At 37.4% G+C, this 16760-nt stretch overlaps 1 protein-coding gene and 3 pseudogenes across 1 annotated transcript; 3 read left to right on the top strand and 1 right to left on the bottom strand.

Annotated features, from left to right (window-relative positions):
- Nucleotides 1-812: 812 nt before the first annotated feature.
- LOC139853740 (zinc finger CCCH domain-containing protein 39-like) lies at nucleotides 813-2465 on the top strand. The gene is made up of 3 exons (XM_071843104.1): nucleotides 813-852; nucleotides 916-1542; nucleotides 2236-2465. The coding sequence occupies exons 1-3, from the start codon at nucleotides 813-815 to the stop codon at nucleotides 2463-2465; spliced, it is 897 nt and encodes a 298-aa protein (XP_071699205.1).
- Nucleotides 2466-2718: 253 nt separating this feature from the next.
- Nucleotides 2719-9507, top strand: LOC139853739 (nudix hydrolase 19, chloroplastic-like; annotated as a pseudogene).
- Nucleotides 3413-5728, top strand: LOC139852070 (D-3-phosphoglycerate dehydrogenase 1, chloroplastic-like; annotated as a pseudogene).
- On the bottom strand, nucleotides 5738-6421 carry LOC139852067 (D-3-phosphoglycerate dehydrogenase 1, chloroplastic-like; annotated as a pseudogene).
- Nucleotides 9508-16760: the final 7253 nt, after the last annotated feature.

The raw sequence follows: 16760 nt of genomic DNA, 5'->3' as shown, positions 1-16760 counted from the left end.
TGGTGTTGTTGTTGTTGGTGGTGGTGTTGTTGTTAGTGATACTTCATCCAACAAGTGCTCTAATAATCAACTATTTTGCAGGTTAGATTTCAAACAATATTTTGTGTAATATTTTAATCTATTCGTGTGAAGCTTTTCTTGTTTTTCTTTTGGTTTGAAGCCCAAAAATTTTGATACATTTAATAGATAGATAATAATTCATTAAACGTTTGTCCCATATAATACTTTTTGTTTTGTAGGCAAATACGTTATTGACGTTTTTTTCTATAAAATTAAAAAAAATATATGTATACATATAGTCGCCCTAGGGATAAACATTAAGTTTTAAATTTAAGCATCACAACCTCTGAATTTGTATTGATAATCCTAGGTTGTTTATAAAAATTGTATGCAAAATAATTCATGCATATTAGAATAAACTCTCATGAAATAAATGTGAAAAAAATCAAATGTTAGAATTTGAATATTCTATGGTTCATTAATTTGTGCACTTCTTTTACCCTTCTTGTTTTATTGATTTTGGCTTGCGATGTTACTCTATTTCTTTTCTTATTTTTGATTATTTGTTTGTTAATGTTACTTTTGATTATTGTTTTTTAACTATCTGCTAATTTTTTGCCCCAAAATCATATGATTTGGATTGTAAATGTCTTATTTATTTATTATTTATTTATTTATTTATTTTTTTTGCTAGTTGTAAGTAAATAACCAACATTCTTACATGTTTTTCCTAGTTATATTTCTTGATCATTTAATTGACATAATGCTATTAAACTTTGACCAAAAACTTGTAGTTACAGACCAATCTCACTATGTTTCAACACACTTTTCATGGTGGCAACAATGGTGGAGGTGAATTCTTCCCTCAACAAAATGAATCGAACTCCCAATTTGAAAACTCAAACAAGAGACCAGGAAATCCAGAAGTCAACACAAACCCTCAAAAGTCAACAATTTTGACCGTCCCAGGTCAACGACCGAACCCTCCAAACATCCCTGTGTATAGAGGAACCACCCACATTTTCTACAAGACTCGAATCTGCCAAAAGTTTATCGATGGAACCTGCCGTAACGGTGACACCTGTACTTTTGCTCACGGACCTCACGATTTACGTGAACCGCCACCAAATTGGCAAGAGTACGCGAAGGATAATAAAGGCGGATATGGAAGTGGCAATTGGAACGATGATCAAACGATCATTCATCGAATGCGCATTTGTAGGAAGTTTTATAATGGAGAAGAATGCCCGTATGGAGACAAGTGTAATTTTCTCCATGAAAGCCCTGCGAAGTTTAAGAATGAAATCGCCATGGACGCCGAAAGAACAAGAGAGAGTTTTGTGATTGACATTCCTGTGGTTGACCTTGGTCAAACTAAAACCGAGGTTCGACAAGACACTGTTAATGTTGTGAACGCTGATCAAGATGGTTCACGAGCTTCTGTGAAGTTTAACTATTATAAAACCCGACTCTGCGGAAAATGGGAAACTAGTGGCCAATGCATGTTTGCTGATAAGTGTCACTTTGCTCATGGGGTTGCAGGTATACATTTACTCTGTTTTTAGTCTATGTATAAATGCTCTAAGTATATATTATGACAAAAGTGAAATTCAGATACTTTGTACAATTATGACAAATTACACATATAAAGTACAGTTTATACATAATGGCTAAAACTCTAAAGTAAATTTTCTAAAACTGTGCGGCTTTTGTCTCTATATTATTAATATGGGATTCACATAAAAGGTTATAGGAGCTCGTGGTCTCTTTACATATAAAGATTGGAACTTTTGAGTTTTCATCTTATCAATAAACTATTTTTTTTAAAACAAAAATAACGATAACATAAAACCAATGAGTTTTCAAAAGAAAGCATGTATCAGAAACGGTACGTCAGCAAAGAATCTGATTGTGAGCCTCGCAACTAGACACGATAAAACTAGTTGATCATCTTAGATTCTTGTTATGTTTTTAGTAGATCACGATAGAACCGCTAATTATGGTGATCAGTATAACATATAATATAGATATAGATTGTTAATAAGTATCATTACTCGGTTTCCTATATGTTAATTCTATCTTTTTTGCATACAATAACGTACAACAGCCATGCCATATCTTGAAATTGAATAATGTATTTGTACAACAAACTATCATTGATGCACCTTTAACATCATGCACTATATTTGCCAAATTCTTATACTGGTCTGAGTTGTCTTGTTGTCCATTTTTCAGAGCTAAACAACCCAGCTGTACGTGCGGATGGTGTTGTGCACCCTTATACTGCCAGTTCGGCTGCAGCCAATTTGGTGCATGGTCCCATTACAGAACCAGTGGCTACTGATTCTTCTACTCATGCTCCTGTAAAACGTCTAGGAAGGGGTTTCTTGAAATTAGCAGCAAAGAAGAAGGTGAAAGGCATCTATGGAGACTGGATTGGTGGTGAAGAGGATGAGCTGAACTAGGACTCGAGCCTAAAAACCATTGAAGCGAAAACTAAGTGATGGCGTTATCGAAATTGTAGTCTTTTTTGGTATTTTCTTTTAAGATGGAAACTTTAGGATTCTTGTACTTCTTTTTATATAATTTGGTGACTTGTTTATATCCCATAGAGAGATGGAAATCTTATACATGCCTTTGGCCTTTGCCAACCTACATTTGAATTGATATGAATCTAGAAGTTGTTTTTTTAAATATATCTTTGTTTTATATGCATGAATGGATGGATGGATGGATGGATGGATGGATGGATGGATGTGTTATTTATGTGTTACTCTTTGGTTCTTTGCTCATTTCACTCCTAAATTTGTCACCAGGTTTTGACCACCCAATCACATGGGAATATTTGGGGTAAGACTTTTTACAAAAGGTGAGAGTGGCTTTTAACTTTTACTTTGGGCATACAAAAGTACACATGATTATATGTGAAAAAAATATATTTTTTATAACATCTAATCTAATCCAATCTTTACCTTTTTTTGCATGAAACCATTGTTCTGTTTCAGAATTATCAAGTTCTATTTTTTTTTTAACAGAAAAAGGATCAGAAGTCTGTTTAATGCAAAGGTGGTTGAAATCTCCACGTGTCACTTAACAATGTGGTGATAGTCATCAGTCAGTCTTCCTTGAACTTTTTTTTTTTTTTTGGTAAAACAGGGAACATGGAGACGTCCCCCATCTTAAAAAATAAAATAAAAAATATATATCTTTTTAAATTCATTTTGTCTAAGATCCAAAACCCCAAAATCAACCGACCCGAATTCACCATTCACCAACCTCAACTTTTCAAACCCTAAAGATACTTCTTTCGGGTGAATCCCATATTCAAGAACCATCTTCCCCTAAATTCAAGGTGCTACCTTTTAGAAAGGGTAGACCTTTAGCTGGGTCAACTGGTGAAATAGTCAAAAAAATGGCATCTGGGTTAGTTGAATTTTGCTGATTTTATGGATATTTAGGAGGGTAGTGAGGTAAAAGTGAGTGCTGATTTGTTGGTTTGTAAAAATAAAGAAGATGATGATAGTGTTGTGTATTGGGCAATTTTTCTGAACGGTTTAGTTTGGTTGAGAAATTTGGGATTAGACAATTATGTTTTGTTGAATTGAGGACATTAATGGTTGCTACTGATTGGGCTGATGATAATGCTATGGATCAACTTGCAATAGCTGGTCATGTTAGTTTTTCTCTCTCTAAACTTTAATTGATTTAGATGAAAGGTTATTAGGTGCTATTTGTAACTTTTGTGTTGAGGAAATAGTTTGGGATTTGAAAGTTATAAACATGAATGTAAGATGAACTGTAATTGTTGTGCTACAACATGATAACACCAATTGGTTACTATGAGTTATAAGAAAAGTAGTTGACTAAAAGCATCTGGAAATTAATACGATTAATCATGAACATACCTGCATAGTTGCGTACTAAGCGCATGCAATCCTAAATCGGCGCATAATATACGCATATATTTGTGCGCCTATTTAGTCTCAATGCCACACGGCTCACGCATAAACGGTATAGTCGCGCAATTATAGTGCGCCTATACCATTGAATGTGACCTTTGGCTGGGTCTTACGTTAACTTGTTGACCAAGGTAATATGATTCGATTTCCTTAATTAACGCAAGTTAGTTATGGAAAGGATTGCATTTATCTAGGGTTAGTATCCAAATACATCCCTAATTGCTAGCCTATAAATACAAGGCCTTAGAACCCTTAAAAACACACGTTCTAAATGTAACAATGCATACTCGTTGTAACAAATAAGCATTCGTACGACAACTCTTTCTCAGATTTTCATAATTTTCCATGAACTATAAATCCTTCATGTTTTTGACCACTCGACCTAGGATGCTAGGTCGTTGGTGGACTAACACTCGGCCACCCTGCCGGAATCTTTAAGATTCCGGTGAGGGTTATCCACGACGTACGTCGGAGGTTCGAATCTTGTTTGTCCTTAAATCCTAAATATTGCGCTCAAGTACGTGTTCACCCTAACTCGTGAAAATATGCTTGATCAACGATGGAGGTGACAATAAAGAACATTGATCCTTTACTTGATTTGGAAATAAGTACGAGTGTTGTCGTTCGTTTTCTCTATAAGGAAAGAGAGTGCTACTTGGAGAACGTAATGTTAATCAATTTTGAATCGAAATCAACATTCTTTTAGATTTTTTTAAGTATTATGAACTATCCATATTTGATGGCTATGTCTAGACGTGGATCAAGAATAAATATACAAGTCTTGTTACGTTGGTTTTTCTCTGTAAGGAAAAAGAGATTGATACTATGAGAACGTAATGTTAATCAATTTAGAATCGAAATCAACATTCTATTAGATTTTTGAAGTATTATGAACTATCTATATTTAATGGCTATGCCTATACATGGTTCAAGAATAAAAAATTGTTGTTTAAGTGTCCTAAATCTGAATGACAGTAAATTTAGAAAGAAATTTATTTTTTCAATCTAGTGAGTGGTCCGATCCGGGTACAACCTCAAAAGGAAACAATTCATATGGGTTAAATAGGTGTAAAGTCATCGAAAAGTGCATTTCTTTAATGTACGAAACTATGATTGTTTCGTGCCTGCAGATACCTATAGAACTGAAGCCTTATGTTACATTTGATGAGAAGCTTGGAAGGTAGCAGAGTAAAATTTATAAAGGTGACATTTGCATCAGCTAGAGCCCTGATTATCTAGACACATGATTACTGCGTTCCATGGCCACGAAGGCTCTGATCGAGCCTATCATTAATGTGTTTGTTAACTTGGTGAATGCAGAATTCATAGCCAAACAAAGGAATATTTGTATAACAGAAAAACAATGATCTTAGAGAGGTCACCCGAAAAGCTACTTGAGACGATTCAGGTCCAGATTGCTAATGGGGAGTCAAAAAAATTTAGTGCAAATTTGGAGTCCGGAGAAATATAAGTGGAGGGAGGGTGAAGGACCAGGTTCCTCATTTATGAAAAGCAGGAGGTTTTGATGTGGATGTGAGTTTGGAAGGAAGTATCATACTTTACATGCAGGTGGACAACCTGGGATGATTGAAAGTGTGGGAAGGATTTTGGGAGGAGAGATGTGAATATGAGCTTCATGATTGTGGAAAGGATTGAACAAAAAAGCAAGTAATCATGACAATTGGTTTAGATGACAACCCTAGTAACATGCATTGAAGAGGATTAGAGAGATTCCAGCTGTTGACGAGTTTGCGTTCCTTGCCTGGGCCGACTATAAAGCAAGAAACAAACTCCTCAACAGTTGAAATCTTTCTAACCCTCTTCAATGCTTGTTTACTGGGTTTGTCATCTACACCGATTGCCATAATTGCTTGCTTTCTGGGTGCAATCCTTCCCACACTCATGAAGCTCACATTCAGATTCTCTTCTTCCAAAATCCTTCCCAAACTTTCAATCATCCCAAGTTGATCCACCTTCCTGCAAAGTATGATACTTCCTTCCAAACTCACATCCACTTCAAAACCTCCTACTTATCTCAAATGAGGAATCCCGTCTTTCACCCTCCCATCCACTTTTATTTCATCGGACTCCGAAGTTGCGCTAGAAAATTTTTGGCTCCACATTAGCAATTTAGACGTGAATCGTCTCAATTGGCTTCTCGGGTGACCCCTCTAAGACCACCCGTTCTTCCGTTATACGGGTTCCTTTATGTTTGGATGTGAAATCTGCATTCACTAAGTTAACAAAAACAATAGATATAGGCTCGATTAGACCTTTCGCGAGCATGGTACACAATAATCTTGTGTCTAGATCACAAGGGGCTCTAGTCAATGCATATGTCACCTTTACAAGTTACACTCCGTTTCTCCTGCTACAAGTTGTACTGCCAACCTTCCAAGCTTCTCAGGAAGTGTAACATAAGGCTTTAGGTCTATAAGTATCTGCAGGCACCAAACGATCATAGTGTTGTGCATTAAAAAATACACTTTTCGATGACTTTACACTTATTTGACCCATATGAACTTGTGATTTCATGCTTGGAAGAGGCTGTGAGGAGAGAAACATGAGAAGAAACTTGCATCTAAGTCGGTGAAGTAGTCTATCATAGTTCCTAACCATGGCCCGGGTGAGCCTTAAATTCATTTTTGTATCAGCTTTTCAAACCCTAAATATTCTTCTTTCGGGTGAAACCCATATCCAAGAACCATCTTCTCCCAAATTCAAGGTGCTTCCTTTAAGAAAGGGTAGGCCTTTAGCTGGGTCAACTGGTGACTTAGTCAAAAAATGGCGTATGGGTTGGCTGAGTTTTGTTGATTTTATAGATGTTTTGTAGGGTAGTGAGATAAAAGTGAGTACTGATTTGTTGGTTTATTTGGGTTGTAAAGATGATGATGATAGTATCGTATTAGGCAACTGATGTTTCTAAAGGGTTTAGTTTGGTTGAGATATTTGGGAGTAGATAGCTTTGTTTTGTAGAATTGAGGACATTAGTGGTTGCTACTGATTGGGCTGATGATAATGCTATGGATCAACTTGCAATAGCTGGTCATGTTATGTTTTTTCTCCTTTTTATTATTTTTTTTTTTTTTTTTTTTTTTTTTTTTTTTTTTTTTTTTGGTGGTGTGAAACTTTATTTGATATGAATGACCGGATGAGCTGTTATTGTTGTACTACGACATGATTACACCAATTGGTTATAACTGATTAATTGAACTTACTAAAAGCATCTAGAAATGAATGTGATTGAGGTGGAGTTTAAGAACATTGATGCTTTACTTGATATGGAAATAGGTACGTGGCTCTTGTTACATTTGTTTTTCTCTATCAGGAAAGAGAGCTTGATACTTAGTGAACGTAATGTTAATGGATTCTGAATGGAAATCAACGTTGTTTTAGATATTTTAAGTATTAAGAACCATCTATATTTGATGGATGTGTCTAGACTTGATCAAGAATGAAAAATGGTCGTTTGATAAGTTTTCTAAACCCGAATGACACTAAAATTGGCGTTTTAAAATCATCTGCATGATTTAAAGCAGCGGAATCAAATAAAAATATTTGATAAGGAAATTGAATTGTTAGACTTACACTCTTGCACAAAAGACATTTTCAATGAATCAGAATAATATAAATGGACTGATCTTATCACAACACTACTAATTGCTACAAATATATTTAAAATTCTATTCGACTGCTAAAAGATGGATGCTTTTTATGGTTTTATACCTAGATTCCTCCACTCGACATTTTTGTAAACTTCTAAATATAGTTTCATGAAATATATCGTTCAACCCCCAAAACTTTACATTATCAACTGTTGCGACATTTATGTAGGCCCGGGCATTGTTGGAATGGCATAATACATCTCTGTTTTGTGGATCCTGTGGTGAAATGTTGGTTTCTGCAGAAGCCGGGACGAGAAAGCAATGCACAAAAGATTCTTGCAAGAAGAGAATGTACCCTCGAGTTGACCCAGTATGCTGATCGACTCTTCTCGTTTTTTCTTTTATTAGTTATTCGAGGATGCCTGTTAATGATATAAAATATTTAACTGCCCTTTCTCGACTACTTTATTTGTGCAACAGGTTGTCATTATGCTGGTCATCGATAAAGAGAATGATCGAGCACTTTTGAGCAAACAATCGAGATTTGTGCCTAGAATGTGGAGTTGAGTTGCGGGCTTTCTAGAGGTAACGTTGTGACGATCTAAATTCCTTACATTACGTATTTAGAATTTTTTTTTGTGATCATTAGTTTGTTGTACTTAATATTATCGATCTATTTATTATCGTCTTTCCTCTTAATTAAAAGAAATTTGTATTTGAAGTAGTCCGGTTGACCTTAAAAGTCAATTGATTTAGTTTCCCTTCTGTAACCAGGAGAAAGCTTGGAAGAGGCTGTGAGGAGAGAAACATGGGAAGAAACGGGCATTCAAGTCGGTGAAGTAGTCTATCATAGTTCCCAACCATGGCCCGGTGAGCCTTAAATTCTTTTTTGTGTCTATATCTATATGCATATCTATATTTACATGTATAGGATGGTGATATATCCACCATAGTTGTGCATTAAAATAATTTGTACTATACAAGATTTAATGCACATGTGTGGTGGATTTATCAATTTGAGTGGTGGATATATCAAACACCCATATCTATATCTATATTCTAACTGATATGATATCATACCCCGAATTATAAGTATTAGTTTGAGGCTTTGAGCTAGGTCACCTCGACACATGTAGCTCAAACTAATACCTATAATTCGGTGTTAGATATGATAAGAACGCTTCTGGCCGTTCGATTCATAACAGAATCGAAAAAATTGAATGTTCATATGTATTTAATTCGTTTGCAGTTGGACCTAGTAGCATGCCATGCCGATTAATGATCTGGTTTTTAGCGTACGCGACATCACTCGAAATAAATGTGGACAAGAGTGAATTAGAAGGCAATATTTGCAGATTATTCTACTAATGAATATACCTTTTTGGCTTTTTATAACGCTATGTCCGTTGACTTTTATTTTTTATAATCTTGTAGCTGCGAAATGGCACAACAGAGAAGAAGTGAAGAAAGCATTGACATTTGCCGAATATGAAAAGCACAAAAAACATCATCATACAAAGTAGATCAAATGCGTAAAGGGGTTGAGAAAGGTCAAAATCTTGCATCGGATTTTAATGTGGAAAGTGGAGAATTTGGAACCATGTTTGTTCCTGGACCGTTTGCAATTGCTCATCATCTAATTTCTTCGTGGGCCTGTCAGGTCAGCGTAAAATGGCATTGAAACACAAAATAAAGGTGTTTTCTCAAGATTGTAATGATCGTTAAAAAAATCTTTTCATTTTTCTTGATATATCCAGGTTTAATCATCGAATCCTTCCAAGGTGATGCTGACGTGTGGATTTTTTGACTCAGCACCCGCATATTTTGTAGTACATTTTGTGATAAAATGAATGGTTTTCTGCATATTTTGTGTTTTTAGTTTTTATACCGAATGCAAATGTGTAGCAATCTTATTACGGTGTTGATAAATAAATTACAGAATTATTACGGGTCCCCATATTTCGCTTTATACCTGTAGAGCTCCCCATTATCTTTGATCTTTGATAATCTTCACGTGGCACTATATAATTATCATATACGGAGTACGTGATTACTTGTCCGACCCAGATTTATTAAAATTTCTTCCTAGCTTTTATAGCGTGTTTTGAGTTCAATGTTAGATGCTCATATTGCTGAGTTAATTCAATGATCCTCTGTTTTGTAAAAGTTACTTCATTAGTTTCTGGTTTCTTCTTTTTTTGGTACGTAGGTAACTCTTATTAACAGTTGTAGGGGAAAGATACACACCTTGATGTTCTTAGATTCAGGCGTTGACTAGCCGATACATCACATGAATGTGGATCCAAGACCAAAAAACATTAACGGAGATAACCTGATCGCACTCGAACCTAAAAATCGGTAAAAACTCATGGTTGATACTCCCCTTTAAACCGACAAGATATCCTCACAAGATAGTCTAGTAGTTGGGTTGGTCATATACTCACAAAGGGTCTTAGGTTCAAACCTAGCTCCATATCTAGGAGTGGCCTGGGAAAAGAGTCAAAAAAGGGTCACCGGATCACTCAGTTAGGTGCGTACATACGAGTATAAATAGTTAGGCGCGTACATATGAGTAAAAATAGTCCTTTGCTCTGGTAGACTGAAGAATAAAAACTTTATCCGTTTACTTGTTTATTGTATCTGTCTTGTTCCTTGCGAACCTACAACACTTTTTATATATTACTCCGTATTGTTTATCCCTTGAGTCCAATCAACCAGAAAACGGGGTAATGGTGATAAATAGCATTATCTTCCACAAGCTAAAAAGGTAGACCCAAACAATGAAACACCATGAACAATGTATAAACATGTGGTCCAATGTTTCTACCTCCCATGTGCACCAACAACATTTCATCTCGATATGATCTGATGGGTTGTATTTTTATGAAGAAAGATTTTTTAAGAAGAAAATATACATCTTCTAGGTTTCTTAAAATAGCTTTTTTCGCCTCATCATATTATGTTGGGTAGAAAGGGTTGTATTTTTAAGAAGAAAGAATTTAGTCTCATTTGTGTTGGGTAGAAAGGATTATATTTTTAATTTGTTATTTTTTTATTAGACATAGAGGTAAAATTTGTATGTCTTGGACGGATTAGCTAATTAAGCCATTGTATTAGCGGACTTCTGGTCCAGCGGTACCAAAGAGTCTCATTAACCTTGAAGTTATGAGTTCGGTCTCTGTTGTGAACAACAATGGCTGTGTGTGTATTTGTCGTTAAATAAAAATTAAGCCATTGTAATCTTTTTTCACCGCTCTAAAATGCCATCCATAACGGCAATGTGAGTGGGGTTAAGACACCAACAACGTTCCTGGTGAGAAATGACGATGGAACGCCATCCTACCCCGTGTGCTCTTAGAGAGTTGATCAAAAACTTGCTAAAAGTGATCGATTTCGTTCATATTGGCTATAATTAAAACCTAAAACAGTCACGATATATATATATATATTTTTTTGAAAGGCAAGATAATATTATAATTATGAAAATACACGAGATGAAACTAGCCAGGAGCTAGAAACAAAAATCACGAGATTACATCCAACGACTACACCCAACTAAAAAACCCACACAATTAAGGACTCGAAAAAATAAAAAGCACACATCGCGAGGACAAAAATGACCCACAACACGACAGGACGAACATCTAAGAATCCGACTCCGAGGACGCACAGGAAGAACAGCATGAGCAGCAATCATCTTCATCCTCGTCCTCTATCGAATTTTTCATCACATTATCTATGAAAAATCGATCCTGCCATCGAAAATTTTCCCGACGTTTACTACGCTTCATACTACTCCTTCGCCACACATGTTTAAAGAAATGACCTTTAAACAGGGGATGGACATTTTTTCTCTTACCCCGAAAACGAGCTACAGCAGTAGACGATTGACGTGCGATAACCTCGTTTGAGTCGACACAAAATCTCACATTTAACCTAGGGTCACCCGAAACATTATTAATCACATCTTGAGGAGGGTCCAACCCGTTTGAATTAGCACAGCCCACCGTAGCCTCATTAATCGGAGCTGGCCCATTAAGACTTTTATCAGGCCCAATGCCAATTTGATTTTGAACTTGCATTGGGGCAGCTGAAACATATTCCTTGGTACATTCAAACTCACGCATGCCCTTGAGACCTTCACCAATGTTGGAAGACTCAACATCTTCCTCTTTCTCTATCCTCGAAAACCGCACATCATTAACCACCGGAGAAACGTCGGGCACCAGATCCAGTGAGGAGACAGAGGCCGGAAACCCATCGGACGGAGAAGGAATGAATTCCCCATCTTCAAGGTCAGCCACCTCCTCTGCTAACCCAACACCATCTTCATCTTGTTCAGACACTATTTCGCTGGTTTCAAAAGTTGTACCCACACCCGTCATCGATTTATTCGTCACATTAGAGCTTTTGTCCGACATCGATTGAAAGACATCCTTATCCCCTTTACTCGACGGTTTCAAATCCCCCACGCTGGAGATGTCGTGGGGTTTCATCGAGGCATCTCCACAATCAGCCATTACCGGAGAATCATTAACAGTCACGATATATATAATCAAGCGAGTTTAGAACATCGTTTAGCAATTATTATCCATGATTTGCTGTTTAAAAATTATATTTGAAAAAATTGTTATAAAAAATAAAGCAAAACATGAGAGAGAGAGAGTAGTGAGAGAAAAGGTGAGGGAGAACACGGAGGCGGCGGCATCGGGCAGATTCAAAGGGAGACACAATGGCAACAACATTGAGGATCGTAACATGAGATCAAAACGAAACCAATTGACATCGTATATGCTGTTCAACTTTCCAGAAGATTACAAGGTTGTGGATCTGTGGAAACTCTTCAAACCCTATGGGGCAATCAGAGATGTGTTTATGGCTTCCAAAAGACTTCGAAACGGTGGAAGGTTTGCCTTCGTTAGGTTTGCTGACATCACCGACGGTGACCTTTTCCTAAGAACACTTGAGAGCATCAAGATTAATGAGGTGACAATCAGAATATTCAAAGCTACTACCAGGGCCCCAAAACCAGCTGGAACAGATTCTAATATCAATGGGGCTCGTAACAAACATCAAGATACGGGGTTTAGAAACGTCAACTTCAACAGGTTCAAAGATGATCGGTCATACATGGATGCAATGGGGGAAAGAAGGATGATCTTAGGGATGTTCTTAATGAGAAAAGAAAACAGAAACCGGATGAGCTGAGCAGGAAGGAAAGAGTGGTGGTTATTAATGATGATGAGAGTACAAAAAATCAAGAGATATTACAGAAGGCAATTATTGGGGAAGCAAGAAGTCGTGATATTCTCAAAAACATTTGGAAGATCCTTAGGGCAGAAGGGCTTTGTGAGGTAGAGATTAAGTTCTTGGGAGGACTAGACATAGCAGTGGTGTTTCCTACTATAGATGAGGCGATAAAGGCAACTGAAGCTAACCATCCCATTTCAAGATGGTTAATCAAGATCAGAATCTGGGACTTTTCATGTTGGCCAGACGGGAGAATGTCGTGGATTAAAATTAGTGGTGTACCCCCACCATATTGGTCAGAAAAAACCTTCACTTCTATTGCGGAGTGGTGGGGTACAGTTTATTTACACGAGAACTGCACCCTGGAGGGCAATCAGAGTTTAACGTATGGCAAAGTGTTTGTGAAGTTGCATGAACCTGAGGTAGTCAAAGGATCACTAGTTCTAAAATTTAAATCCAGAAATTATTTCATAAACGTTGAGGAAGAGATCAAGAAGGCTCCGGATATTGCTGTGATGTCTGAGAGTGATTGTGATGATTCGGAATACATCTCAAAAGGTGAAGATATCATGGGCTCTTCAGAAGATGAATTCAGTTTATTCAGTGAAGTTTTAAGACAGGAAGATGAAGATTATGATGGGAACGACCTGGATGGTGGTGATGATCCGGCAAAGACCGCCGGAAAAGGTGAAAATACTATAGATGATGAAAGGTCCGAATTTTTTGGGATAGATGAGCTTTTCGTGGATGACGAAGAGGTGGCCGACAGGAGTGCAGACATGGGTGGCGGTTTTGCTTCTTCCAAGGTAGGCAATAATGGCGACGACAGTTACGAAAAGGTGAAAGATACCTATGAATTTGAAAGGGCAAAGGAGGTATTTGGGGCAGAAACTAATGTTGGGCCAGAATTAATTGTTGAGCCAAATTTTAATGTTGGGCAAGTGGATATGGAGCCCAATCCTCAGCAAGCTCAGTTAAATGAAAATGATAACATGGCAGATAATATTAATTGGCCCAACATCGGAATTAACTCTCAACATCGTGACACTGGGAATTTGAGGGTAAATGGTAATGACCCAAGATTTATTCCAAACTCGAGTTACAATAAATCAACTAGGGCTGGGAAATCCAATTCGAGCTTAAACTCCAAGAAATAGAAAGAGACAAGGGAGAATTCAGGAATTGGAGTTTCGAATAAATCTGTAGAAGTTTCCAATTGCAGCGAATGTTATTGGCAGAAGATGGGGAATTGCAATGCTTCCTCTAGGATTATGCGATTCAAAAACATGGCTAGATGCGGTGTAATTAAGGAGAAAGCAGCAGTTTATTGTTGTAAAACTTTTGGTAGGAAATCGAAATTAAAACCCCGTAAATTGTCAAGTGTAAACAAGTCAAAGCAGAAGGTCGGTAATGATATTGGGGTTTCCTTCAGTAGCAAAGAGCTTAGGGCTTATGGTGAGCAAATTGGCTTGGGGTGGCCGCCTGCAAAGCAATTATAATTTGCTGGTAATGTTTCCTTCGTTTTGTATTTACTTTTTATGAAGATACTATCCTTAAATGTACGTGGGTTTGCGGTTGAGGGTAAATTTGGTTGGGTTAAGGAGATTTGTTTGTCCGAGAGACCTTTTGTTGCGGCTTTTCAGGAGACTAGGTGTCATACAGTGAGTGATCAGTGGGTTGAATCCTTATGGGGAAATGGGAACTTTGGGTATATTCAGAAGGAAGTGATTGGGAAATCAGGAGGGTTACTACTTATCTGGGATAGAGGATGTTTTGAGGTAAGCAATGCGATGGGGAGTGAGTTTTTCCTAGCTATTCGAGGGAAATGGAAATCAAACGGCCAAGAGTCTCTGATTGTAAACATTTATGGTCCACATGATGATGAAGGAAAGAAGATTATGTTGGATTCTTTAGATAACCTTTTGGGAGATATTGACTCGGCATGGTTAATTTGTGGTGATTTTAATGAGGTACGCGATAGTTCTGATAGGCTTAATTCACAGTTTGTGCAATATCGTGCAAATAGATTTAATAGTTTTATCTCGCGAAACAAATTGATTGAAATTCCAATTAGTGGGAAACGATTCACCAGAATTAGTGATGATGGGACCAAATTCAGCAAATTAGACAGATTTCTAGTCACGGATAAGTTCTTGAATCTATGGGATGATTTGTCTATCATTGCCTTAGATCGTAAGCTATCGGACCACGTGCCTCTAGTCTTACGAGACAAGGTAATTGATTACGGTCCTAAACCTTTTAAAGTGTTCGATGTGTGGTTTGAGAAGGAGGAGGCGGGGGAGATAATTGCAGAAGCTTGGTCCATGCCGGTTCGGGGGTTTAAAAAGGATTGTATTTTTAGAGATAAATTAAAGAATATTAAAGCTTGTCTTAAAAATTGGAGCATCAAAACTTTTGGTACTCTTGATAGTGAAATTAATAGTTTGAGAAAGGAAGCTAGCGAGTGGGAAAGTAAAGCCGAGAATAATGATATCACCGAGAATGAACGATCTATTTGGCTTGAATGTCGAAGGAAGTGGATTGAGAAAGAGAAAATTAAATCGAATATGTTAAGGCAAAAAGCACGCATTAGGTGGATACTAGAAGGGGATGAAAACTCAAAATTTTTTCATTCGTCTATTCGTCGCAGGTATAACAATTGTAATATCCGGGGTTTAAATTTAAATGGAGTTTGGAATAAAGACCCATCGGTGGTTAAAAATTCAATTTTTAATCACTACAAAAAACTGTTTTGCGAGACTAACAGCAGCAGGCCTTTTCTGATGGGCCATATGTTCTCAAAATTGGGCCTGGATACTGGTAACAGTAACTCGGTCCAGCAAGGTCGAAACAACCAGCAGGCCCTGCTGTCTGATCAGATGCCGAACAGTATTGGGCCAGATGATACTGGCGTGGGCCGTCTCTCTGCACCAGAAGCTATGGCACTTGAGGAAGAATTCTCGGACACCGAAATTTGGGATGCGGTAAGAAGTTGCGCTAGTTCAAAAGCCCCGGGGCCAGATGGTTTTAACATGAGGTTTTATAAAAAATATTGGAGTATAATTCGGGCAGATCTTACAAGTGCGATAAAAAAAATTTGGGAAACCGGTGAGATCTCTTCAGGGTGCAAAGCATCCTTTGTTACTCTCATACCAAAGAAACAGGAGCCTTTGAGCCTTAATGACTACCGTCCAATAAGTCTCATTAGTAGTTTTTATAAGGTCGTGGCTAAACTCCTATCGAATAGGCTAAAAAAGGTGGCACCATTGCTTGTCGGTTATGAAAAGAGCGCCTTTATAAAAGGGAGGAATATCTTGGATGGGGTGTTGATTGCAAATGAAACGCTTGACTATTTGAAAAAGAATAAACTTGCGAGTCTCATTTTTGAAGTAGATTTTGAGAAAGCCTTCGATAGTCTTAATTGGAACTTCCTTTTGGAAATGATGAAGATTATGGGTTTCGGAGAAAAGTGGCAAAATTGGATTCTCTCGTTTCTAAAATCGGCGTCTATCTCAATATTGGTTAATGGATCTCCGACTAGTGAATTCAAACTTGAAAGAGGGGTGCGGCAAGGTGACCCTTTGTCACCTTTTCTCTTTATCATCGTGGCGGAGGGACTAAATTGGCTTACGAAAGCTGCGGTTAGAGCCAACTTGTTTGCAGGTGTAAAAGTGGGTGTTGATAATATTCCAATTTCCCATCTCCAATACGCTGACGACACCATATTCTTTGGTAAGTGGGATAGGAGTAACATTGAAAATCTTATGAAATTATTAAAGTGTTTCGAACTTACCTCCGGACTAAAAATTAACTATCATAAGAGCAACCTTTTCGGTATTGGGGTGGGGGCTTGGGAGGTTGAGGAGATGGCTAGCATTTATGGGTGCAATGTTGGTAAGTTCCCGTGAATGTATCTGGGTCTCCCGGTGGGGGCAAAGATGAACAA

The sequence above is a fragment of the Rutidosis leptorrhynchoides genome, chromosome 6 (genome assembly GCF_046630445.1).
Source record: "Rutidosis leptorrhynchoides isolate AG116_Rl617_1_P2 chromosome 6, CSIRO_AGI_Rlap_v1, whole genome shotgun sequence".
NCBI lineage: Eukaryota > Viridiplantae > Streptophyta > Magnoliopsida > Asterales > Asteraceae > Rutidosis > Rutidosis leptorrhynchoides.
The sequence above is the reverse complement of the archived record's forward strand: the minus strand, read 5'-3'. Positions and strand labels throughout refer to the sequence as shown.